This window comes from Asterias amurensis, chromosome 11 (assembly GCF_032118995.1).
Source record: "Asterias amurensis chromosome 11, ASM3211899v1".
NCBI classification, from domain to species: Eukaryota; Metazoa; Echinodermata; class Asteroidea; order Forcipulatida; family Asteriidae; genus Asterias; species Asterias amurensis.
Genome location: NC_092658.1, coordinates 21,217,385 through 21,243,217, shown reverse-complemented (window position 1 = coordinate 21,243,217; position 25,833 = coordinate 21,217,385). Strand labels below are relative to the sequence as shown.

Genomic DNA, 25,833 nt, shown 5'->3' with positions numbered 1-25,833 from the left:
TCCGTATTATTTTTTAGAAAAACCAGTCGCACAATCCGGCAACTCGACATAATGATACATATAGGCACTGTCTTTTTTAATGGGAGATTCTACCTCTGATAGCCCCCTCTTTTGAATCCTCCTCTAGCCCATGTTAATTCGGAAATGCGGGACAGAGTCTTCGGCAGAAATCGGTTAAACTATTATTTTTGTTTTACACACACAGGCCCTAGTTACTTTTGACTAATAGTTTTTGTGTCAGGCATTTAAAAGGTTGTGTATGAGAATTTTATCAACCTGTGGTTCTTTGCTTCAACGTTAGGTGCAATTTTCGCACTAAAGTTGGTCCTGACCGGGCAAATAGGTTGGTATAAAAGGGTACATTTTCTGGGGTGGAACCACCGTGGTTAGCAAACATTTGAAGCGGCTGGCCTGCCAACAATTTAAAAGAAATCTGAAGTTTGAGTTGTTAAAATATCTGATTGGTTTTCGATAGGCTGGGAGACTTGGACAGTTTTTTGAGTATCCTGTATGGGCATTTTTAGTATTTTTTGCTACGGGCTTTTAATTTTAATGTAGTAGTAGGCCTACAGAGTGGCTTACAGAGTGGCCTACTGCACCCATAAGAACCCGTCAGTTTTCTCAACAGCGCCCGCTATTGTTCACTGTGCACAGTGCAGGAGGGGAGTAGACCTATAGTTGAGTGATAATGAAAAACACTCCAACTGAACCAATGGGATATGAAGTCTAAAAACTCTTTCGAATGATTTGTAACATTACTTTTACATTTTCCGTTTATTAATTGTCGTTTATTGGCATATCTAAGCTCTCATGAAACAACATGAGCATAAAGAAAGTGTCAACTTTGTGTTTTGAAATGTAGATAGATGAGAGAAATCCCTTTCAACTAATAAATCTTTAATTCATATTTTCCTAACACAAGGGCCCGATTTCATAAAGCTACTTCAGCAGAATTGTTTAACAGCTTTCTGCTTAGTAAAAATGACTGAACAGGATACGTTAGTCAAAAATGGTACATGTATGGTATTTTGGACGGAAAGCTTTTAAGCTTATGCTTACTAAGATTAAAATCTAGTAAGCATAATTTGGCTGAGCTTAGCTACTTTTTGTGCAAAAGCAACTCTTTAATTATTATAGTTGGACCCATAGAGTCACTTTAGGGGGAAATGTTGCTGAACAATTGCCTGCAAAGCAGAAATTGGCAGGATACCAGTAACAACTTGTACAAAACCTGAACTGTCTATACAACATGTTTTACTTTTATTGAACAATTGTGATATCAGAATTTGGTCTTCAAAATGTTAATTAGGATCATAAGAAATCACATATTTGTATGTAAATACTAGATGCTACATTGCGTATAATTTAACACGTATTAAAATAATTTAATATGTATTTACATAAACTTGTTGTAGGGACCAAACAACACACTGTTATTAGGCACATGAAAAGAAACTTTAGAACTGATAAATCCCAAGTAGGATTTGAAACTTTGCATGGTTGAAATACAATATAGAAAGGTTTGCGGTAATATCATGTAATGACTATCTCTAAATGAGTTGGGGGGGGGGGGTGGTAAATCCTACTGAGTGAATACAAACACGATCTCTGTTCCCGAGTGTTCTGTAGGCCGGCACTTTCAAGTGATTGATATTATTTTCTTCATTTTAGTAAGCAAAACTCACTGTGGTAAATATATATGTATTATGGTTGCCTTACAACAACAGCCATATAATAGATGTTAAATTTGCATCGGGGATAAAGAATATTAATTTTGGTTTTTACCCATACACCGATGTGTGTTAGCACTGTATACTCAGTACTTTCCCCGAGTCCTGTGAAAAAATATCACAGGCATGTTACTCGAGTAACATTATACTCAGTACTTTCCCGAGTCCTGTGAAAAAATATCACAGGCATGTTACTCGAGTAACATGCCTGTGATATTTTTTCACAGGACTCGGGAAAGTACTGAGTATACAGTGCTAACACACATCGGTGTATGGGTAAAAACTAATATAACAAAATTAATATAACAATAGCCATGTTGGACACAATAGTGTCAAAGCTTATGGAAGATTACAGCGAGTGTGTGTTCTCTGACTTATTTGTTTAGAGGGGCAGTACAACCATTGGTACCATAGTTTCTGAAGAGTCAATAACGCATTGAATCAATACATTGTTTATATTAATGGAATCTAGTTTGTAGTTCAGGGGGTTGACAAAACAAGGAACGATTGAAAAGTATTTGAGATCACGATTTAACATTATAGTATTTTATCAGCTTTATACATATATACACATATTTCACAACCAAAGTTGGACTTTTTCTGTAACATTTGAAATCAAACTTTTTCAGACTTTTTTTCTTGTTATGTGCACCTACCTTTGATACAAGTGAAGATTTTATTGGCTTCAACTTTGCCTTCTGAGCAAATCGGTTGTGATTTTGATAGCAATTGAAAAAAGCAAAATGGGCTTCAGAAAAGAATTAGGATAATATTTCACAAATTTTCAAGCTGTAATTTACAGAACGTGTAGCAAGAAAGTAATAACCAAACAAATGAATATAATGGATAAAATGTATGTAGCAACCCTATGATGACAACTAAAAGACAACATGAACTTTCCAGATGCAGCACCACAAAATATATCTACAATACCCAGTTTCTGACATGTTCTAAAATGAAAAAATCTATCATGTTTTTATACATAAATTACATAAATAACGAATAATAGGCCAGATACAGTGCCCAATGTATTTACATGCAAAAAAATGTGTTATGGAGAAAAATTGGGAATTTGAAGACTGCAATTCTCTTGCATATAGTACATAATATATTCAACAGTCTTTGGGTGCAAATTGGTAACAGACAGTAACCCTAACAGTGAGTGCACTTTGAAGGGGTTGATACCTTTTGTAGATAAGGTTTTTGGCCACGACACAGATCCCTATTCACTGTGAATGAAGATGAATGTAATATAATTTACCTGTAGAAATTTCAGCTTCATTAGTAGTCAAGTTTTTGAGAACAAATAAAGGGAAAATCACAGATCAATGTTTTCAGGAGAGTTGTGTAAATCCGTTGTACGTGCAAACCGAGATAAAAACTGTTTTTTTAAACTCATTTCTCAAAAAACTACAGCACTTCAGCAAGTAATATTTACATGGAATCTTTCTACCATCATTATTGTTAAACTGTTTAAGTTGTGGACTTTTGTGTTTGAGTCTTACAAAAAGTACCTTAACCCTTTAATAAAAATGTGTATACTGAAGCTGTATATTACTGATTTCTTAGAAACTGCATAATCTACCAGTTTAAGGAACAATGACTGCAGTCAAGGCATATGCCAGCTCATGACTGACCACCAAACTTCACTTGAACCTTTGCAAAGGTCATACCAGGTCATATGACCTTATTTGGTACCAATCATGTAAGCACCGTCTGAATTAGCCCTCCTTCCAATATAAAACCTAGTAGGATTTGAAACTTTGCATGGTGGAAGTATAACTAAGAGAGGTCTATGGAAACCATAATAGATTACTTTTTACTAACAGACCATGTGATAATTTCTTTTGAGTAGTGTTGGTTGAGTAGTGTTGGTTCTTTAAAGAACCGGTGGTTATAAACAACTAACTGTTTGATCAGTATCAGGGGCCAATTTCATAGAGCTGCTTAAGCAAAAATTTTGCTTAAGCACGAAAACAGCTTGCTTATTTTACACATGTTACTGCCCAAAATGTTATGCCATATACATTGATTGTGACTGGTAATTAGCTGTTGTTCACTTCGCATAACAATTGAGTGGAGTCTTGGCCGGTAATCTGATTTTACTAAGCAAGGATGTTTTTGCTTAAGCAAAATTTTGTGCTTAAGCAGCTCTATGAAATTGGGCCCTGATGACCAGTGCAGAGAAAACTCTGCAAAAGTGTCTGTTGATCAAAGAATACTGATCAAAATGTTGAGTTGTCAACCATCGGTTCTTTTCAGAACAAACACTACTCGAAAGAAATGTTCACATGGTGTTACTGCAAACCTCTACTAGTTAAATATACAACCCACAAATGAAGCCAATTTAATCTGCACAGGACACTGCCAGGGTTGTGAAGGAGCATGGGATATTAATTCTGAGAAGTGAGTCTTTGAAGAAGGACTTAATTAACTTTTGGACGTGGCTTTAACATATTATATTAAAGCCAAGTCCAAAAGTTAATTTGTTCTTGCATTAATCTTCAATGAAAAAGTAGCTCAGTGTAACATCAATACCCTTACACCAATGTTTGTTTATTGGGAATTACTCAAAATAATTGTTGGCATAAAAACTTACCTGGTAACAAGCAATGGAGAGCTGTTGATAGTAAAACACATTGTGATAAACGGCTCCCTCTGAAGTAACAGTTTTCGAGGAAGAAGTAAATTTCCACAAAAAAATCCCGAAATCAAGCATCTGAAAGCACAACTTTGTGTGACATGGGTGTTTTTTCTTCCATTATTATCTCACAACTTCGACGACCAATTGAGTTCAAATTTTCACAGGTTTGTAATTTTGTGCATATGTTGAGATAGACCAAGTGAGAAGACTGGTCTTTGAGAGTTACCAAAGGTGTCCAGTGTCTTTAAGCACTGTATACCGTGTCCTGCTCAATGCAACTAATTTGGGCTTCTGGTAAACAGTGGAGCGAGTTTATGTTAAGTGGGCGTGAAACTAACGCTTCGAACAGAGTTGTATATGTACACTTATCTATAAATGCGTTCAGTATTCCTCAACCCATTCATTTTCATCTAAGAAGGTTGCAATGACCTCCTTCATGGCTAGGTTTGGAATCAACTGGTCCTGGGTCAACTTGATGCGGGTCACAGGGTCAAAATGGCCGACTCTCTGCAAAAAGAGAACAAAGAAACACACAGAGTTTGTTAGTTAACTGCAATCTAATGTAAATGGTAATGTTGAAGGCAATTCATCAAAATATATATTAGCATAAAAAAGTAACTTGATAGCACGCACTGGAGAGCTAATGATAGTCTAGAACATTGTGAGAAACGACTCCCTCTGAAGTAGCGTAACTTTTGAGAACGAGGTACATGTATTTGCACTTAAAATATTTGTACCCGAGGAAGACATCAGACCTGAAGCTTTTCTCAGGCATCTGAAGGCACAACTCTCAGGCTAGCATGGCCCTAAGCATATACATAAGATGTGAAACTAGTGGAACCAGTTCTATAAACCTATCCAAAACTACTTTTCTGAACAAAATGTGTAGTGCCAAAGACAATCCGTCTAGAATGTTCTTTCCCCGTACTTCAGCTTCTCAACAGTCCCCCTGTCTGTTTAGATGAAAGTTTCCTTTTAGATGTTTTGTTTTCAGTGCAAGGCTAATTTGAATGCTTATTAACAGCCCTATGGGGTAATGGAGTTCACTGCTTTTGAATGTTTCATGGTATCAGAAGCGAACCACAAACAACCCTAACACACAATTACGAAGTATACTGTCTCCATGGGCTCTTTAAAGGAGTGGTACTTGGACTGTTGAGATTATAAATTCTAATGTTGTAGAATGGCAAATGCCAAGCCCTTTCTGCAGGTGCAAGTGAGGGTTGCATGTTGATGAAGCTCAAAACAAGTGTAGTTCACCAGTCTCGTTGGTTTGGAATAGTTTCTTAATGTTTGATTCAGTTTGGATAGGGAAAATAAGGAGTTTCTATATGAGGGGTAAGGCAACAAGTACCGGACAATTTTCTTCTTTCAAATAAAGAACCCAATGTTGGTTTAATTTGTTAATCGTGACACTGTGTAGATTTTTGTTTCTTCTCATTATGATTCTGGTCTGTGATTTTTTTTTTCTGGTTCAGCTGATGTTTTGAACTGTACAAGCCCCGCAGTCTTGTGGATTTTCCCAAAGAATTTGAGCTCTGTTGGTTCTGCTGCTTGTCACTGACAAAGTTTAGGGCCAACCCATTCTGGTGAGGCAGGGAGGGTGGGGTAAAACCTAGGACTGCTACAACAGAGTCAAGACAAATATGAAATGTGTACACACATGGTGTTGACATTCCATTCTCGATACCTGAAAAAAGGGCAAGAGATTATAATTCACTGTGACTTGAGAAAAGGTCAGTGTGTATGTTCCAAGAAAGTTGAGAGACACAAAACAAGACGATATCACTTCACAAATTAGTGAACATTATCCACCCGCCTGACTCTCCTAATGAATTCAATTATCAGAGTGAACACTTAGTGTGTCATGCAAGGTGGCAATTCATCAATCATAGTTGCAGATTCTAACGGGATTCCTTGTCAGACTCGCAGAATAAATCTTGTTATAGATTTCAAATTAAACTCATCAGACCTTGAAGGACACCTCTATAAAGTGATACTTAATAAAGAGCTGTCTCATGGTGAAGTGGTGAGAGGTTTTAATGCAGGTGTAAAGGTGGTTGATGAAATGGATGACTTGCTACTCTCTGTCTATGTCAGGTGCTGAGGTTGTGTAATGTCAAGTGATACAATGTGATGCAGTCAGACTTGCAGTTAAGCTTTGACCAGGGATGACCCCATCATCAGTTGCATCCATTTAGCCTTAAAGCCATTGGACACTTTCGGTAAACAGTATTGTCCAAGTCCCAAACTTTGTGTATCACAACTTATACATAAAATACCAAACCTGTGAAAATTTAGGCTCAATCGGTCATCGGAGTCGGGAGAAAATAACGAGAAAACCCACTCTTGTTTCCGCGTGTTTCGCCATGTCATGACATGTGTTTCAAATAAATCCGTAATTCTCGCTAACGAGAATTGAATGTTTTCTCAAAAAGTAAAGCATTTCATGGAACAATATTTCAAGAGAAGTCTTTCACCATTATCTTCTGTAAACCCTGTAAATTATTTGTAAATCTGTGATTTTTTTTTTTTCTGTACCGAAAGTGTATAATGTCTTTAAAGGCAGTGGACACTATTGGTAATTACTCAAAATAATTATTAGCATAAAACCTTACTTGGTAAACAAGCAATGGAGAGCTGTTGATAGTATTAAACATTGTGAGAAACGGCTCCCTCTGAAGTAATGTAATTTTCGAGAAAGAAGTAATTTTTCTTGATTTTGATTTCGAGACCTCAGAATTAGATTTTCAGGTCTCGAAATCAAGCATCTGAAAGCACACAACTTCATGTGACAAGAGTGTTTTTTCTTCCATTACTATCTCGCAACATCGATGACCAATTGAGCTCAAATTTTCTCAGGTTTGTTTTTGTATGCATATGTTGAGATACACCAAGTGAGAAGACTGGTCTGTGACAATTACCAAAGGTGTCCAGTGTCTTTAATCTTAGTCTGAAAGCTTACTGAGTATGAAGTTCTAACTATTTCGGTGAAATATTTCCCTCTGAAATGAAGTCATATTTGATAAAACTGTGTCTGAAGTCTAAGAAAAAGGCAACAGCTGACAATGTGTTTATACATGAAGGAAATTGTGCATTGTTTTTCACTGTTTTCTCCTGACTCACACAACAGATTAAGTAATTAAAAGGTATGTTATGTTACATATGGCTGATCACATAAAACAAAATACCTACAGCAACTGCCCTGGTGCTCAATGATTTTGCTGTGGTGCCCTTTGCACGGTTTCAATACAAAGTAAAAGTCCCTTACTAAAGGAAAAATGCTTGGCCCTTTAAAGCCATTGGACACTTTTGGTAAACAGTTTTGTCCAAAGGCCCACACTTTGTGTATCATAACTTATATATAAAATAACAAACCTATGAAAATTTAGTCTCAATCGGTCATCCAAGTCGGGAGAAAATAACGGGAAAACCCACCCTTGTTTCTGCACGTTTCGCCGTGTCATGACATGTGTTTAAAATAGATCCGTAATTATCGATATCGAGAATTGATAATTATTTTAATGTTTTCTCAAAAAGTAAAGCATTTCATGGAATAGTATTTAAAGAGAAGTCTTTCACCGTTACCTTTTGTAAACCCTGTAGGTTTTTTGTAAATCTGTGAACTTTTTTTTTTTTTTTCTGTACCGAAAGTGTCCAATGGTTATAAAGAGGGAAGTTCAAAGCCTCCAACTATTTTGTCAGCTCTACCAAACCTATATAACTTCATGAGCTTATAATAAAACTGGGGATGAAGAAATGATAACATGAACAGGATCAAAAACTATACAATAAATTACCTGTAAATGCTCTTCAATATCTTTCTTGTCATACGTAATACCACTGGGTGTTATAACTGGATCCTTCATGATCTCAAAGCTGATCTTACCACACAGATAGTCTGGTACCTCTCTTGTCTGTAGGGCAAACAAAAACAAAAGAACTTCAACCAACGAATTAGTTTTCATTCAGTCATAAGAACAGTTATGGTTTCATGGGGCCACTTCTAAGTATTAAACCACCCATGAAGTTTGACATTCATAAATACCAGGGACAGTTTATCCCTTCTGATTGGTTGAGAGGAGATCTCATGGTCATGTTTAAACACTTTGAAGAAGTGTTTTTAACTATACACGTGGTGCGCAAGCCCACAAGAGCGGCAATTTATGCGTATCGCAATCAGTTCATACAGGTGCTCAGTTTCAAATCTGTTGTTATGCACCTATCCGCACAACCATTGAGCGTAAAGTTGAGTGAAAACGTAGCTTTAGCTCAAGACATGACAGGAATTGAAAATTTACAGACGGGTTTTACAAATTTGTCAACAATATCATTATGCTTACAATGGGCATTTATGAATGGGATTAAAAGAGTAGTGAATTGGTCTTAACTAGGCATTTAAAACTTACACTAGCAGGGTCGTGGCTGTGCAATGAAGGACCGAGCCGAAGCAAGGCCACGACCCTCACGTTTTTAAACTGCCAGTTTAGACCTTGTTGCCACTCTTTTATTCCCTTATTCAAAACAGACCCCTCTAAAACCATCCATATCAGAATCCCACACTAACTGTGACACACCAGGGGATACATTAAAAAGTACAAAAGTCACTCCCCATAAACCTACAAGTACAGCATGTACACTCAATAAAAACAAATCCATTTATTATGGAAAAGGCGGTATGAATTAGATAAACGGACGTCCCGGACAACAATTTTGTGTAATTACAAAACGGCTCATCAATTTATCAGTGCATTCCATCCCAATTGCGGAATCACAAAGGACAATATGTCAGAGTCTAGCACTTAATGGGGGGTAAAGTACATGTACATCTAATATCAACATAACTATTATTTAGATCTGACATTTAGGTACGTCGATGGAACGTTTCCTGTTCCTTCGCTTGGAGCCTTAAATGCTGATCCTTACACAAGATAAATCAGTCGTTTGCCTCTGTCTTCAAATTGCCGAAAATTTTCTTGAGAATGGTTGGGTAGGAGTACAGCAAGTTGGGTTGCTATTAACTGAACTTGTTTTGTGGGTGGTGATTGATGTAGAAGAGCTTTTTAGTGGACGGCGGCGGCCATGACAGCTCGTCTCCATAATTGGCGTCTGTCATATGACATCTTTTATTCTTCATTTCTGGCTTCAAGTCTTTATGGTATGTAATAAGTTTCTTAACTGTCCAACTTCTTGTGGTCAAACCAGTCCCTTCCCTCCACCTTCTTTCTCCCTTTCTTTGATATGTCTGTATCCTTTCTGCCTTCCCTCTCTCTCGTGTCTCTCTACACATGTATTGCCACTTGAGTGCTTTTGTTACACTTGAATACCTGTTCCTGTGTGTTTTTCTGTTATGAGCTGAAAGACTCTGCTATAGGGTCGAAACATCAGGCCATTAACTTTTTTTCACAATAGGTCCTTTTGGTTATAAGCAGTTGCAACAGCTAGTTATTTTCTCTCAAGTTTCTAACTATTCAAAGTACTTTCTATGTTAGATCAGGTTGGTGGCTGGCTGCTGTCAATGGAACAATTCAAATAATAACCAGTGATGTACCTTGTTGTCCTGGGGTCGATTTCACAAAGAGTTAGGACTAGTCCTAACTTAGGACTAGTCCTAGGAGATATACAGATTGCATGGATAGTCCTAGGTTATGACAAGTAACTGGTCCTAACTCGAGTTAAGACTAGTCCTAACTCTTTGTGAAATCCACCCCTGTAAGTTTAATCACTAGCATTCATTATGTGATAAATTAAGACACATGAGAGTCGTAAGAAATGCAGTTCAATCGCTACTTGGAGTGGCTTAGTGAGGACTGGAACCCCACCAGACTAAGAAGCAGTTTAGGAGCCATGTCATCTTGATTGTCAATCTACACTTGTTATTAATTGCTTACTTGTCTAGCCTTAATGGGGACCTTACTCAACTTCTGCCTGCATCCTTTTATTGGCCGCATTACTGATTAACCCTATGGTAAATTCTATACAGTAGTTTGTTCAGGTTCAAGAGTACATTTATTCCAACCCTCTAACAATATACTTCCTCAATACATCACAGAGTCTCTAAATTTCAACAAACCTGGCCGGAGTGGCCTACGCTCCAGCCAGAATATAACAATCCCTCGCAATCACACAAGGGCAGGGGACCGGTCCTTCTCAGTCGCTGGTCCCCGATGCTGGAACGCCCTACCAAGTCATGTTATTCGAAACACCAACACACTCCAGACATTCAAGTGTAAATTAAAAAACGCATCAGTTCTCTTCTCGCTCAGAAACTTTCTTTTTCGTAGCTCTCTTTATACTGTATCTTTGTAAAATGCGCTTTATAAGTCTTATTTATTATTGTTATTATTATTATAACCTGGCAAAGTTTTACCAACAAAGATGCTCATGAATCTGTTTCTGTCTCTGGCCCTTGGCTATACGGGCTATGAAATAAACTTCCCACTTCATGTTAGGAACTCAAATGGTCTCACTGCTTTTGAAAAGGCCCTCAATACCCATCTTTTCTTTCATTGCATGTAACCTGGGTTTATCCATTCTGCACCCCCAACAGTTTCTCAGACTTTCTCGTCTTTTCCTTTTCCACCATTTCGCATCCTCTGGTTTATAAACTAACTGCTAAAAACATTTGCTGCAAGTTTTTAAGTTATGATGAGATTGAGTCTCAAGTTTAGAAACAATTTCCTGTGAAAGTACTGGGACAGTTTGTTGCTGTGTGTACTCGAAAGTACAGACTACATTTCTGATTAACTCTATGGTTAACTTTATACAGTAGTTTGTTGAAGATTATTTATTCCAATCCTCTTGTGATGTGTTACAACCGCACAAAATCTGGCAAAATTTTACCAACGAAGATGCTAATTTTTCTTTATCTTTGCCCCCCAGATATTGAATAAACTTCCCACCCATGTTAAAACTTAACTGGTCTCACTGCTTTTAAAAGGCCCCTCAAGACCAATCTTTTCTCTTGTCACATGTATTCTATGTTTTTGGCTAGCTCATCTTTCTGTGTACTAGCCAAGAACCCAATAGAGAGAAGACAAAGATGTTAAGTTTTAGATGTCGGGGGACGAAACTCCCAGATTTATTCTGGGGAAAACCCACGCAGTCAGGTAGAGACTGTAAACTCAATTCACTCTTTGAACCTGTCGTCACATAACTAAATGTGGTTGAATTTCGCGTTCCTGTAAAAACACTGTCATGACTGTAACAGTTTTTTGCTGTGTACTTTGAAGTACATAAGGTATTCAACTGAAACTTTCACAGGTGACTTTTATTGCATCTTACTTTAAAATTTTTGCCTACCCTCTAAAAACTAAAGAGTGGAACACTTGCATGAGTTCGGTAAGTGACTACTCTTTGAAAGTGTTGGATCCAGCGATTTGTTTGTTAAATCTAGCATTTTAAGTTTAAAATGCTGGATTCAACATATAAAATGCTGGATTCAACACTTTCAAAGTGTAGTCATTCACCAAACTCATGCAAGTGTTGGATTCAACTCTTTAGTTTTTAGAGCGATTAATCAGAAATACCTTGACAAAAACCAATCAATGCCCCAACCTTTAATGACTTACAATCAGCACTATCTTGTTACTTATCAAAAATCTAGTAATGGTCGGTGTCTTCCCACACGACAGTAATGATGGTCTGGTCTACTTGTAGAGTGGAATCGATACTCAAAGATTCTAACTGTGAATTATTAAGCTAGTTCTATCCAATCTTACTGATGAGTTGTGGCAGACTATGACTCATACAAAGTGGAGATTATTGAATCGTTGATTTGGAAAATGACAGTTGTCTTTGATGAAGAAACTTAATGTGGCAGAACATATCTCGTACAAATTGGAGATTAAATCGTTGAATTAAAAAAAATGACAATTGTCTTTAATGAAGAAACAATTGTCTTTAATGAAGAAAATACCTGGGCCAAATTTCATAGAGCTGCTAAGCACCAAAAATTTGCTGAGCATGAAATTTCTTTTTTAAAAGGAAGAAATTTCATGCTTAGCAAAGTTTTGTGCTTAGCAGCTCTATGAAACTTGACCCTGGCTGTAGTTATTCAGGTCAACTTTTAATAACTTGGGTATCCCAGGAGAGGGAAATCCGAGACAGGAGGATTAGAAATGGAATTCATTGATAATTTGTTTATCAAATATAGAATTAATTAGAGATGAATGACAGAATCAGAAACAAATTAGAATTTCAACTCACTTTCCTCCTTTCATCAACAGCAGCAAATAACTCGTTCAGCTCCTTGATATGTTTGTCCTGTATAATTTGAAGGAAACCAAACTATCAATTGTATTCATTTAAAATATGGGTTTTTGTCATCAGGAATAAACAATATTTTACTTGTTTTTTTCCTTTGTAAAAACCAACATGTAATTAGCACAGAATTTTCCCAACTCTCTGAACCCCCCCCCCCCCCCCCAAAAAAAAAAAAAAAAAAAAAAACCCCACCAAACCCAAGGCAAATCACCTGTGTAGGATTCAAACCCATGACCTTTGCATTGCCACTAGACCACTCAGCTTATCCGGTGGCTAGAGGCAGTTCGAATCCTATGTGTTAGCAGCGAGCTCTGCATTGACTTTTAAGAGATGTTTGTTGTTGTTTTTTGCATCGAGGATAAAGAATATAATAGAATAGAACAGAACAATGTTTTATTTTCACTTGTAAAAAAACAAATGTTTGTACAGTGAAATGCGTTTTGATTTTGCGTGTCTAAAAATATGTTATATGAAAATTACACTAAAAAATTACCATTTACGTGTATACAAAAATACATCTAAATATGATACAAACATCTCTGAAAAGTATTACAATATACAGGCGAAATACGAAATATCAAAACAGTACGATTGAATTAATATCAGAAATAGACATTCATGATTAAAACCTGTCATAATTTATTTAGCAAAAACAGTGATTTGACTGTTTTTTTTTTTTAATTACAGACGTTTGGAAACTACTGAGGATACACATAATACAGCTGCTTACAATGTATATACACATCGGTGTACGAAAAAAAAGTATCAGATATGTATTGTTTTAGAATTATACTATTGAAATGAAATGCCCAGTCAATTTTGTGGCACGCCTTTGTGGCCGAGCGGTTTAATTCACTGGACCCATGCTCTGGTGTTGTCAGCAGCAGAGTGTAGGTTCAAATCCTGGTTATGACACTTGAGCCCTTGAGTAAGACACTAAACCATAATTGCTTTGTACAAAGTTAGGAGGTAGTGCATTCTGCTCTACCAGCCTGGCTCCTAGTGGATGATACCCAAGCCCACATCCTTACTGACTGTGAAGGGGTAACCCTGTTACAGCCCCAGGAGTAGGTGGCTCCTAGTGGATGATACCCATGCCTACATCCTTACAGACTGTGAAGGGGGTAACCCTGTTTCAGTCCCAGGAGTAGGTGGCTCCTAGTGGATGATACCCATGCCTACATCCTTACAGACTGTGAAGGGGGTAACCCTGTTTCAGCACCAGGAGTACATGTAGGTGGCTCCTAGTGGATGATACCCATGCCTACATCTTTACAGACTGTGAAAGGGGTAACCCTGTTTCAGCCCCAGGAGTAGGTGGCTCCTAGTGGATGATACCCATGCCTACATCTTTACAGACTGTGAAGGGGGTAACCCTGTTTCATCACCAGGAGTAGGTGGCTCCTAGTGGATGATACCATGCCCACATCCTTACTGACTGTGAAGGGGGTAACCCTGTTTCAGCCCCAGGAGTAGGTGGCAAGGCGCCCCTGGTGACAGTTGAAATGGGTCGACAGGCCAAATCACTTGAGTGTAGCCTTTACCTTAAAGTGGCCATCTGGCCTTGTGATGTTAGGTGATATTAAAAAGTTAAAAAGTACAAAAATACAGATAGATAGAAAAGAAATGCAGGCCAGGCATTCTATCTTTGAGAGGGCAAGGCAAGGAGCACTTCAAATCTTAAAGTCTATGGGAAACTTTGGACGCGGCACTTAAGGCCAAAACTAGTCCAACAGAAGCCATTGCCTCCATAAAAACCCAGGCCTAATTATGTTTACTAGAGTGCACTTACAAATGTATGAATGTGACACTCACTGAATTACTATTAACTGGGGAAGTACTTCCACTTTTAAGTCACTCATTGTTAACTGAAATGTTGCAAAGAATTTCTTACTTATGCGGCATAACGAAACTGTATTAGAATGAAAAGTAAGAAACACATGTAGGGCAACAGAAGCCATGGCCTCCATAAAAAAGCAGGCCTAATAATGCTTACTAGAGTGTACCTAATTATGCTATGAATGCGACAATCACTGTATTACTATTAAATGGTAAATACTTCCACTTTTAAGTCACTCACTGTTAAAGCCATTATACACTTTCGGTACAGAAAAAAAAAAAAAGTTCACAGATTTACAAATAATTTACAGGGTTTACAGAAGGTAATGGTGAAAGACTTCTCTTGAAATATTATTCCATGAAACGCTTTACTTTTTGAGGAAACATTAAAACAATATCAATTCTCGATAGCGACAATTACAGATTTATTTTAAACACATGTCATGACACGGCGAAACGTGCGGAAACAAGAGTGGGTTTTCCCGTTATTTTCTCCCGACTCCAATGACCGATTGAGCCTAATTTTTCACAGGTTTGTTAGTTCCTATATATAAGTTGTGCTACACGAAGTGAGGGACTTGGACAATAATGTTTACCGAAAATGTATAATGGCTTTAACTGAAATGTTACAAAGAATTTCTTACTTATAAAATGCGGCATAATGAAACTGTATTAGAATGAAAAGTAAGAAACACATGCAGAATGTTGCATCAACAAGCACTTTATCTTGTATGCAAATGTCATTAAGTTAAATGTACATGTAAATGACATAATGCACTTTCAACATATTTACAGGTTTCTTTGAAATTCCAATGGTAAAAACATTATTAAAACAGAGTATTTTCAGATGTTAAGTTCAGGAAGTAGGCCATTAAAAGAGACAGTAGGGTCTATTTATATGCTTGGTAACCACTCTTAAAATTAATGGTAATAACAAATGGTAAGCCTACAGAAGCCTCTGACATTGTTAAGAAGCAAATTAATTATAGCCATGATAGCCCCGAATTTGAATCTGAGAAGCGTTACTGTCCGCCTATATTACCCTCCTCAAATGATGTATTCCTATATAATTAGGAAAAACTCTTCCTGCATGGACATATTTGCACCAAATTTTTGGCGATGTCTCAAAAATGGGGGTTGAACAGAGAATTGACAAGAGTGGGATTTGAACCAATGACCTAAGGATTAACGTGCTGGCGCTCTACCAACTGAGCTACCTAGCCCTATGTTGGCGGTCTCCCTAATTTGTCAATATCTATGTTCGTGGAAAATTGCGTCTTTCTCGAAAACTACATCACGTCGGCCGTTTCTCACAATGTTATATACTATCAACCTCTCCCCATTACTTGTAATCAGGAAAGGTTTTATGATAATAGTTATTTTGAGTAATTACCAATAGTGTCCATTGCCTTTAAACTGAACCACCACAATTATACTACAGACTCACTGTCTACGTAACCCATTACAATGCCATCTGGTTCCACTCTCTAGTGCTTAATATACAACAAGCAAGCGACATTGCTATACATTAACTCATTATACAATGTTTAGAATTCAACCCTTAGGTGTCAATCTGGACATGGAGAAGTACTCTATGGTCCAGACCTTCGCTCGGTGATGTTGTTGCTACTTGTTAATGTCAGCTGCTTCCTGTTGTGTATTCCATTAAACATGGAACGGCAATAAAACTGTGGCGTGATGGTTTTACCTACGTACACGTACACGTATACATGTATGTGGTGTGATTAATCTCTATGAATCAAGATAAGGTACATGTATAACTTTGGGTAATGTTGCTGAAACTGAATGCTTCTTAAGTGCTCAATCTCTATGAATCAAGATAAGGTATAGCATTGGTAATGTTACTACAAATCAATGTCATTTGATACTGAAACTACAGGCTTCTTGTGTACTTAATATCTTTGAATAAAGAGAAGGTAAAGCTTAGCTATGGTAATGATGCTTAGTCTTTATGAATCAAGTTAAGGTATGGTAATGTTGCTGAAACTGCTACTTCTGGTTTGCTTAGTCTCTATGAATCAAGTTAAGGTATAGCATGGTAATGTTGCTGAAACTGCTACTTCTGGTTTGCTTAGTCTCTATGAATCAAGTTAAGGTATAGCATGGTAATGTTGCTGAAACTGCTACTTCCGGGGTTGTCAATCTCTTTGACATCCCCCCCCCCCCCCCCGACTGACTGATGATTCCCGACTAACTTTTGCTTGCAGCAGAATACTTTCTACATGTAAACACTACTCTCTGCTGAACAATTTTATGTGTACAAAACGCTGCTGCCAGAATTGTTACTAAATACATCCGATGTATCGGTTTGAGCAAATTACACCAGTACTTTGTCAGTAACATTTGCTTCACTCATTACGGGATCTCTCTTGTATCCTTAGAACCATCGAGGCCACCATCACCAAAATTCAGTCGATCATTGATGAAAACCATCATTGATCTTTTAAAAACTAAACTTCAGTTGCTGTTGTTTGTTTGTTTGTTTTGGTGGTTTTTTTTTTTTGGGGGGGGGGTTGGTTGGTAAAGAAAAGCCCCTTTGTGGCATCACTGATTGCCAATGTACACCTAAATGAAAATGGCAACTTTACATTATAAGTAACCTTTGAATGTGCCAATTGTTAATTTTTCTAGAAAAAGCCACTGATGCAGTATCTCATAGAAAAGTAAAGTTCACTTACATAATCTGTTTCTATCTGTTGTTTCTGATCTTCTGATTCTTCTTTAGTGTCCTTTTCGTCGTCTATCTTTAATTCTGCCATTTGCCTGAAAAAAAAAGACCAATCCAAATGGTATACATTGTAAACTGGACATGTTGGTGATGATCATTTGAAGTATATAACATACAATGTGAGCAGCATTTGTAGTTACATGTTGCAGGCCTTAAAGTTCATCTTTGAGAGGGCAAGGCCATTTTCATTTTGCAAAGGGCACTTCAAGTGGAAAATTCTCAAAAACTTGTGAAGGGGCAACTATGCCAAGACAAGGGGAATTCAAAAAGCACTCAGATTCATCTTAAGATAAGTTGTCAGTATCACCATAGTGATTTGCATTATGATATTAAACTTTACTTAGTGACCAGGGGTAATAATGTTGGAGCGCCAAGAGCGGACTGGAGCGCTATATAAGAATCCATAATTTATATTATTTCAAGATCAATCTTAACTCTTTGTGAAATTGAGCCTAGGGCAACGAAGGCCATGGTCTCTGTGGCCAACATGTAATTCCGGGTCTGATTTTGTAGGTCTGCTGATTTTTCAACAAATGTGGAAGTCGGACGGAGTTCATAGAATCTCTCCCCGTGTTATTTCTTCAACTGACCTTTCATATAGTGCATTTTTCTCACTGAAATCAGGACATGATATTTGAAGGAAATCTAGATTGTGTGTACATCCCAGGCTAGTAGTGGATGTAGAGGCCTTTTCTTTTTGTACGGCTGGTATTATGTCGAAATCCCATGGCATGCGTCCTTTGGACTTAATTCCCACAGACTTCTGTGGAATTTGTGGCCGAACAAGGAGAGGCCACTGATAGCAACAGGGTTTTAATGAAACTTCTGCGTTTTGTGGGGGCGAAGATTTAGGGGCTTACTCAGACGTCCATGATTAGGTGTTTGTGCATAAAAGCACGAACACCTCTTGATTTTGTTCTGTTTTTTATTATCCATCTTTTTCTTCTTCTTGGAACTTCTTCTTCCCCTAGAACTCTTTTCTTAAAGACACCGGACACTATTGGTAATTGTCACAGACCAGTCTTCTCACTTGGTGTACCTCAACATATGCATAAAATAACAAACCTGTGAAAAATTGAGCTCAATTGGTCGTCGAAGTTGCGAGATAATGATGAAAGAAAAACACCCTTGTCACACAAAGTTGTGTGCTTTCAGATGCTTGATTTCGAGACCTCAAAATCAAATTCTGAGGTTTCGAAATCAAATTTGTGGAAAATTACTTCTTACTCGAAAACTACGCTACTTCAGAGGGAGCCGTTTCTCACAATGTTTTATACTATCAACGACTCTCCATTACTCGTTACCAAGTTAGGTCTAATGCTAATAATTATTTTGAGTAATTACCAATAGTGTCCACTGCCTTTAACTCAAGATTGAAACTGAATTAAACCTTGAGTTGAAACTCGTCAGACATTTGAACCTCAAAATGAAGACGGAACAGATTATATGTAACTGAATCTCTAGTTTGCACTTCTTATCCTTTGTACAATCTTTCGGCAAATTCTTCTGAATTAGTAAGACTTCTCACCTTTCTTTGTCATCTAGTACCAATCTATTCAGGAAAGATTGTAGCAGTATTTCCTGCTGGATTCTTTTCTCTTCCATGACGGACCATCTTTTCTTTTTAGCTGATCTTAAAGTACATGCTATATCATCACCATAGTTCAGCTTCAGTTCCTTTGCAAGATCATGAGCTATAAGAAAAAATAAAGAAAAATAAACCAGCTGTTAAAACCAAGCAAATATCACAAAAGTTTGTTTCTTTTTCCAACATGTAGCATTAAACATGTACTTTTCTTAGCTGTTTGTTGTAAAAGGGAAATAGTCTCAGTTAATCAGAGCAAAATTTCATTGATGTTTAAAAAAAAACATAAAAAGAAGGTTACCAGCCAAAATAAAATGATGCATTTTTGTATACCAACTGGGACTGGTTTCCTGCCTGTTTTAGCTTAGCAGAAAATGTGAAGGCAACCATTGGCAGCTATAAGACGCCTTGGTGCTCTTGCCATTTCAAAAATAAATCATCAGGCATGTAAATCAAGACTGATGTGCTGGTGATGATTTTAGACTTGCTTTAAGAAAAAACATCCAGTCCTGATTCGGCATGTATACCTCCATTGCCCCCTTGTCATTGCCTTTGAGCCCCTTGAAATATCAATAAAAATTCACAATGTTCTGCAAAGAGGTGCCCTAAACTAAAGAGAAAACGCCTAAGTGCCCTTGCTCTTTAAAAGCAAAGCATCAGGCAGCTTGAAATTACATCACTGCTTATGACTGCTACGCAACCGGAACCAGTTACATTACTACAATCCAGACCAAAATACTTAGGCCATGTGGTCCTTGCTCCATGGTGGAACTAAATACATGTAGACCCTCCCTGTTATTACCCAGATGCCCCACTCAACGTTGTTAACCCGAGCTGAAGCTGAGACCCTGCAATAAGAGTCCACATTGAGTGAGGGCTGGGGGCGGGGGACCAACGAGATATGACCGGCATAGCCTGAAATTTTTGAACATGAAAAAAAAAACCTTGTACGTGTAATTCACAACATAAAAATTAAGAATCTGCACACACAATGAACATTCTTTGCTTGCAGAAATACATGTAGGGCTGCAGGGCATAAAAAGAAATTAAGCAGACCCCCCCCCCCCAAAAAAAAAAAATAGTTTTGTTGCAGGTGCCCATTTGTACACGTAGGCCACTTAGTAAATTAACCAATGTGTTCTACTTGTTGGTGGCTTTATGTACAATGTAGCAACCATGCTACGATCTGCATATGACGTTATCAATGACCTCATTCTATGAACGGTACTTCCTGACCCTTGAGCACTTGGGTTTACCCGATGGTCAAAACCAACACTAGCTACAATTCCTAAGTGCTTTAGTAGGTAAGAGTGGTAGCACTGAGGCTAGAAAAACACTTGTGCCAACATACCGAGTTGGTGAGAACAACAACTCAAGTATGCTACATTAATGGATATAGTCTTTATGTACATACTTGTACGGACGATGAACAGGAATGTATGCATAAGGGCTAAAAAAAGAAATACCAGCCCGGCCTACCTGCAAATGCCTGTGACTCCCATCCAGAACCTGAAAAAACGAACTAACAGTTTTACAATAAGAGGATTGCGCTGGTGGTTGGTTGAAGGGAGGTATACTTTTGGTCAGTTAGGTTGGCGCACTGGTGCCTTGCCCTGCCTTCCACCTCTGGGGACCCCGGTTCGAATCCTACCAGGGGAACTATGTGGATTGGGTTTTTCAGTCCCTACTTGATTTCATACTGTCACATCTTGTTTTTTTCTCCCATCTGGGGTTTTCTTCAAGTTTTCATAAAGTTTTAACTCCACAAAAAATTTGTAGAGTAGTAAATACACCATTTCACCTACTACTTTAAACTCACCAGCTTACACTAATTTTTTTCGAGATTCTGGGTGATACAATTTCCAGGGCTGTATGCTTCGTTTTGAAAGGGCAAGGGCACCAAGGCATATTCTTCTCCGTAAAGGGCACCCTATGAGGAAATTGCAAATTTGTACTGGAGCATTTCAAGGGCACCAAGGCAATGTCCAGTGGACCAGAGGCAATCGCCTCCGTTGCCTCCGTGAAGTATCAGGCCTGAATTTCTTGTTCACCTGTACTTCCAGATGGCGTTAACACCATACATGTAAACATAGGTTTCAATAGGCTTCTGTTTATCAATTGAGCTCCAAATGTGTTCAAAACCAAAAAGGTTAAAAACTGGAGACTCTAAGACACTACGTTGGGAGTAAATCCATTACTCTCAGTCTCACAAGTAAGTGCTAGGTCAAAACTATGTAAAGAAAGGATGCACTACAGTAAAAAGAGAGAATATCATGTGCCAAGCCTCATGAATAAAATATAAACCAACACCTTTTTTGTAGGACCTACAAGTAAATGTATGATGTTTATGGATTGTGGAAAAGTGGTCAAATATTGGGCGCCCCGGTTGTTGACTTTCCCAGACCCTCTCAAATGGCCACATTTAGCTGAAATTTTATATAGATTTCAATTTTTCTAAGAGGGAGTCTTTACTCGTTCATGTTTTCATTTTCTTTCTTGAGTGAATGAAGCGCAAGCAATTCGGTCACTTATCAGTATACTCGGTATACTCGGTACTTTCCCAAGTTCTGTGAACAAAATCACAGAAATATTACTCGGTGGGATTCGAACCCAAGACCTTTGCAATTCTACAGGCAGTTGAAATTTTGTAGTTTAGCAGTGTCTACCGCAACTATTTAGTGTTACATTTCGTCGGGGATAAAGAATATTTAATTTTGGTTTTTACCCTTATGCTCAGTACTTTCCCGAGCTCTGTGAATAAAAAACACCTGTAGGCATATTACTCCATTGGGATTGGTACTCACTGTATTTGCAATTCTACTGTATTTGCAATTCTGGAGCAGAATTGTGTTACCTATTTGTGTAAAATACTGTGAAAGTGGCGTGGCCGAGCGGTTAAGAGCACCGAATTCAAACTCTGGTGTTTCTGATCAGCAGAGTATGGGTTCGAATCCCCAACCGTGACACTTGTGTCCTTAAGCAAGACATTTAACCATTGCTTCGTCCTTCGGATGGGTCGTTACGTCGTTGGTCACATGTGTTATGTAACGCATGTAAAAGAACCCGGTGCACTTATCGAAAAGAGAAGGGGTTCGCCCTGGTGTTCCTGGTCCGATCGGCAGCAAATTGCGCCACAGCACCTTGTAAAGCATTGCATGGTGCTATCAGAATTAGATCTCATAACTCAAACGTAGTCCCACATCTGGCAGGAAATACTGTATGTTAAAGCGCCAGGAGCAACACTGGGTGACGGACATGAGCGCTATATACATTGTAAGAACCCACAATAATTTTGTATCATTATTATTATTAAATGAAAGCACCTTTGGATAGACTTGCTATGGACTCATCATATAACTCCTGTTCAAGCAGTGCATGACCCAAGAAGCAATGTGCCTTGACGTTATTCTGATCCAGTTCTAGAGCCAGACGACAGTCTTCTGCTGCAGCATCAAAGCGTCTTAGCTTCAGTTTGCATAACGACCGGTTGGTGAAAAACTTTGCATCAGAAGAGTTCTTTAACTGTAATAGAAATGGATCGCAAAACACATGTTTTAATAATAATAAGAATATCGAGTTATTATGCGCTTTTACTAAACAAAAAACTTCCCTCAAAGCACCTAATGTTTATTCACCCCAGTCAGCTGAAGGTATTATTACACAGGAAATATGGAGCAGGCCTGGAATTTTACAGAAACCACAAATGCCATGGCCTTTTGTTTGCCCCTGGTCTTGGCCTTGGTGCCCCTTCAAGGGTTTCCAAAAGATTTTTAAATGGAAGTGTCCCCTGCAAGATGGAAATGCCTTCCCTCTCACAGATGAAATTTCAGGGGTCGATTTCACAAAGAGTTATAACCGGTATTATCTCGAGTTAGGAAAAGTTACTTGTCCTAACTTAGGACTAGCTAGATACATTTCTGATATCTTCTAGGACTAATCCTAGCTCTTTGTGAAATTGACCCCCTGGGGTCGAGTTCACAAAGGACTCGTCTTATCTTGAGTTAGGACCAGTAACTCGCCCTAACTTAGGATTAATCTTAAGGTCTGCATGATAAAGTGCAGGGTTGAGACTCGTCCTAAGTAATAAGATTAGTCTTAAGTTAGGAAGAGTTTTGTGAAATCGACGGCTTGCCTGGTAGAGCTGACAAAGTGTGTCACAGACAGTGTTAATGTTTGGTGTGATCAACATCAACATGAAATAACAAACCTGGGCTTAATTTGTTGTGTGTGTGATTCAGGAGAATATTGTGAAAAAACATGCACAATTTTCAGCGCATAAACATGGTCGGCTGGGAACAGTCTACTTAGGGAGACAAACAGTGAATAGTATTTCTGTAAAAAAAAAACATTCACCGCCAGCAGCAAACTGCATTTGACTGAAACTGGCACTTGACCTCATGAGAGTGCCGGATTTTACTCTGATTGTAGATTTTATAATCATCAATTTGAACCAAATTAGGATTTTCTTTTTGTCATTTTTGGGCATTTTTGTGGCTTGTTTTTTTGTGAAGATCATAGCAAATTGCCAATTCCCAGTTAACTACATAAGATATCTGGGGCGCTAGTACTGTAGGAGGCCTAGGTCATTGATGTGCTAGTTTGACCGAAGGTGTCAACATTTCGAGAGAAAAAGGAGTACGGTCCAGATACTGGGTCTCTTGTCTAGTCAGGATTGTTTTTATAAAAATGTTTTTTGTTTAATGTTGGTTCCCTCATTATTGTAATTTTGAATATTTTTAAGTTGTAAGCTTGCTCTGACCATACGGGGAAAGACTTCCAGGAGTTCCAGTGGAAGAAATTCTGGTTGTTTGATTATAATTAAAGAAAACATCGCTGTTAAATTTTTCATCCCACCAAATGAAATTAAAATCAAATAATTACACGTGGCCAGAGCAAAATTAAATGTAACTCAATAATAATAAATAAATGAACCCTTTAAAGTTAACCATGAACCCCTGGTTTTAAGATCTCATGCTTTAGCCTACTTTTGACCATGGAATACAAAACAAATCACAACTTGCTAGTGCCACCTACATGTAGGCAGCACTGCTTATTTAACTTTGTTGGTTGAATGTTTTTATGAGTAGGCCCTATTCGATTACGTTGGAAAATACATACGATTGCTTTTGAGTAGCACCCGATTGCCTCTTCGTATTTATGAGCTCCAAAGAACCGATTGCCCTGCTCCTTCAAATCTGCTGCACTCATGTTTATCCTTTAACCGTTGCTGAAATCAACTTCGTAAAACTCTAAGGAAACTGTTGTAAACCAACTGTTTTCTGCATGTAAATATTGTTCAGTCACTGTTTATCTCAACAGATTTGTCAAACTCGCCATCACTGCTAAGGGCGCCCTCAAGTGTCAGACTAAGCATTATCTTCGTCGCATGTGTGTCCTTGGCAGGATGAATTTCACGTGGGGTCCCAACGAAGCGGGAAGGATTAAAAGCCCGGAAAGCCACCAGTATAAAGGTGAGTGAAGTATTTAAGTATGCCTTTACATTACTGATACCCCTGGAGCCTTGAGGAGATTTAAAACTAAACTAAATAGGCATATTTTTGTTTGAAATCTAAGTGAAGAATTCGTTTTATTGTTAAAATTGCAAAGTCTGTACCCTGGTACCCGTGCAACTCCCAGCTGGGTCAGAGAGTTACCAGGTTTCGGGTCACCAGACTGACCCATTTCTGGATAGTGTGACCTGGAATATATGTGGCAAAATAAACCGGAAATGAGTAAAAGTGACGCGTTAAAATCTTTTTTAAAACTAGTTTCTGTGTCAACCTGACCGACAGATGGGTCAGGTTCCGTGGAACTGGAATCCAGGTCAGCCGGAAGTTTTGAGAGTTTTTTTGCGCGGCAGATATTAGGTGAAATTGCCCCAAAACTTCATAAATGATCGGTTAATTAAATTACGGATGTAATGCAGAAGACAAAACACATGCAAGCACACAAACAAAAACAACAGCCATTAGACAAGCACCAGAAGCAGACAGACATGATGTAACCTGGACAAAGTCAGTGTATAGGTTAAAAAGATCAGTTTGAGTTCAGTAAAAAATAAGACAATGGGGCCCATGTAAATCTATCTACAGTGAGAAAATGTCATTTTTTAGCTGTTGCAAACTACTTACCAACCAAATGGACCGATGGTATAAATGCAAGGTTAATGGCCTGACGTTTCGACCCTAGCAGAGTCTTTCTCGAATTTAACAGGATAAAAACTCATGTACCTGATAAAGTATTTAAAATTCAGTTTAAGTTGTAAAGATTATTTTTAAGTTCACAAAACAAATTAGACAATAGGGCTCATGTAAATATAATATTTATCTACATTACAATGCTAACAGGATAAGAACTCCAGAAGCGGATACAAAAAATTGACATAGAGTATTTAAAATTCAGTTTAATTTATAAAGATGATTTGTAAGTTCACTAAAAAAGAATAAGACAATGGGGCACATGTCTAATGTTTATTCTCGTTCAGTGCTTTCAACGTGCTTACAAATTTTTTGAATGTGTGTATATGCCATTGCTGCTTCTCATGTAGGACAGTAAGCAGGCCCAGTAAGCCTGCTTACCGCACATGAGAAGGATGTTTGTTGAACTGAAAGGGAGTACAAATATAACCTTGAATTCACTTCCAGGTCTTAGCCCCAATAATAATTAAAACCAGCATATGCCAAAATATGTGATCATCCTTTATTGTTATATGGGCTGACATGCAAATCCCCATAGGCCCCATATTAAGGTTCTAATGTCGTTTCCTGTAGTTCTCGAATGTCAATTAACCTACATTGCAGTCGTTTAATTTCCCTGAGAAGCAAATTAATTAGATTTGAAGCCTGTATAAATTGTTGATACTAGCTCGGGCGATTTTGCATGGAGGGTATAGTCTGTAAAGACAACACATCAACGGCGGTGATGTTACTGATGATACAATATTAAAGACGGACTAAAGAGATAACACTCAAAACATCGTTGGGTTGTCATATCCACTTTGTCTTTATTGATTAAGAAATTT

At 38.0% G+C, this 25,833-nt stretch overlaps 2 protein-coding genes across 3 annotated transcripts in view; one reads left to right on the top strand and one right to left on the bottom strand.

Annotated features, from left to right (window-relative positions):
• Positions 1–2,260: 2,260 nt before the first annotated feature.
• Positions 2,261–24,161, bottom strand: LOC139943835 (E3 ubiquitin-protein ligase CHIP-like). The gene is made up of 7 exons (XM_071940670.1): positions 23,931–24,161; positions 22,136–22,334; positions 18,756–18,921; positions 17,178–17,262; positions 12,583–12,639; positions 8,175–8,291; positions 2,261–4,881 (listed from the first exon to the last, which is right to left on the bottom strand). The coding sequence occupies exons 1-7, from the start codon at positions 24,018–24,020 to the stop codon at positions 4,756–4,758; spliced, it is 840 nt and encodes a 279-aa protein (XP_071796771.1). The 5' UTR covers positions 24,021–24,161; the 3' UTR covers positions 2,261–4,755.
• LOC139943834 (AP-4 complex accessory subunit tepsin-like) overlaps positions 9,260–25,833 on the top strand; it is a 226,851-nt gene continuing 210,277 nt past the window's right edge. Inside the window, exons 1-2 of one of the 2 annotated variants that reach the window (XM_071940668.1) lie at positions 9,260–9,532; positions 24,132–24,283. The gene's annotated coding sequence lies outside the window, so the exon portion shown is untranslated. Of the gene's footprint in view, positions 9,533–24,131; positions 24,284–25,833 lie in introns of those variants that run through there. The other variant, XM_071940667.1, reaches the window with a different exon arrangement.

What these genes read in the sequence shown, in the direction of transcription:
- LOC139943835 (XM_071940670.1), bottom strand. Translation starts at nt 24,020, where the DNA reads ATGAGTGCAGCAGATTTGAAGGAGCAGGGCAATCGGTTCTTTGGAGCT. An exon ending in CATAGCAAGTCTATCCAAAG is followed by an intron (nt 18,922 to 22,135) that starts GTGCTTTCATTT and finishes TTTTTCTTATAG; the next exon opens with CTCATGATCTTGCAAAGGAA. An exon ending in CTGTTGATGAAAGGAGGAAA is followed by an intron (nt 8,292 to 12,582) that starts GTGAGTTGAAAT and finishes TTTGCCCTACAG; the next exon opens with ACAAGAGAGGTACCAGACTA.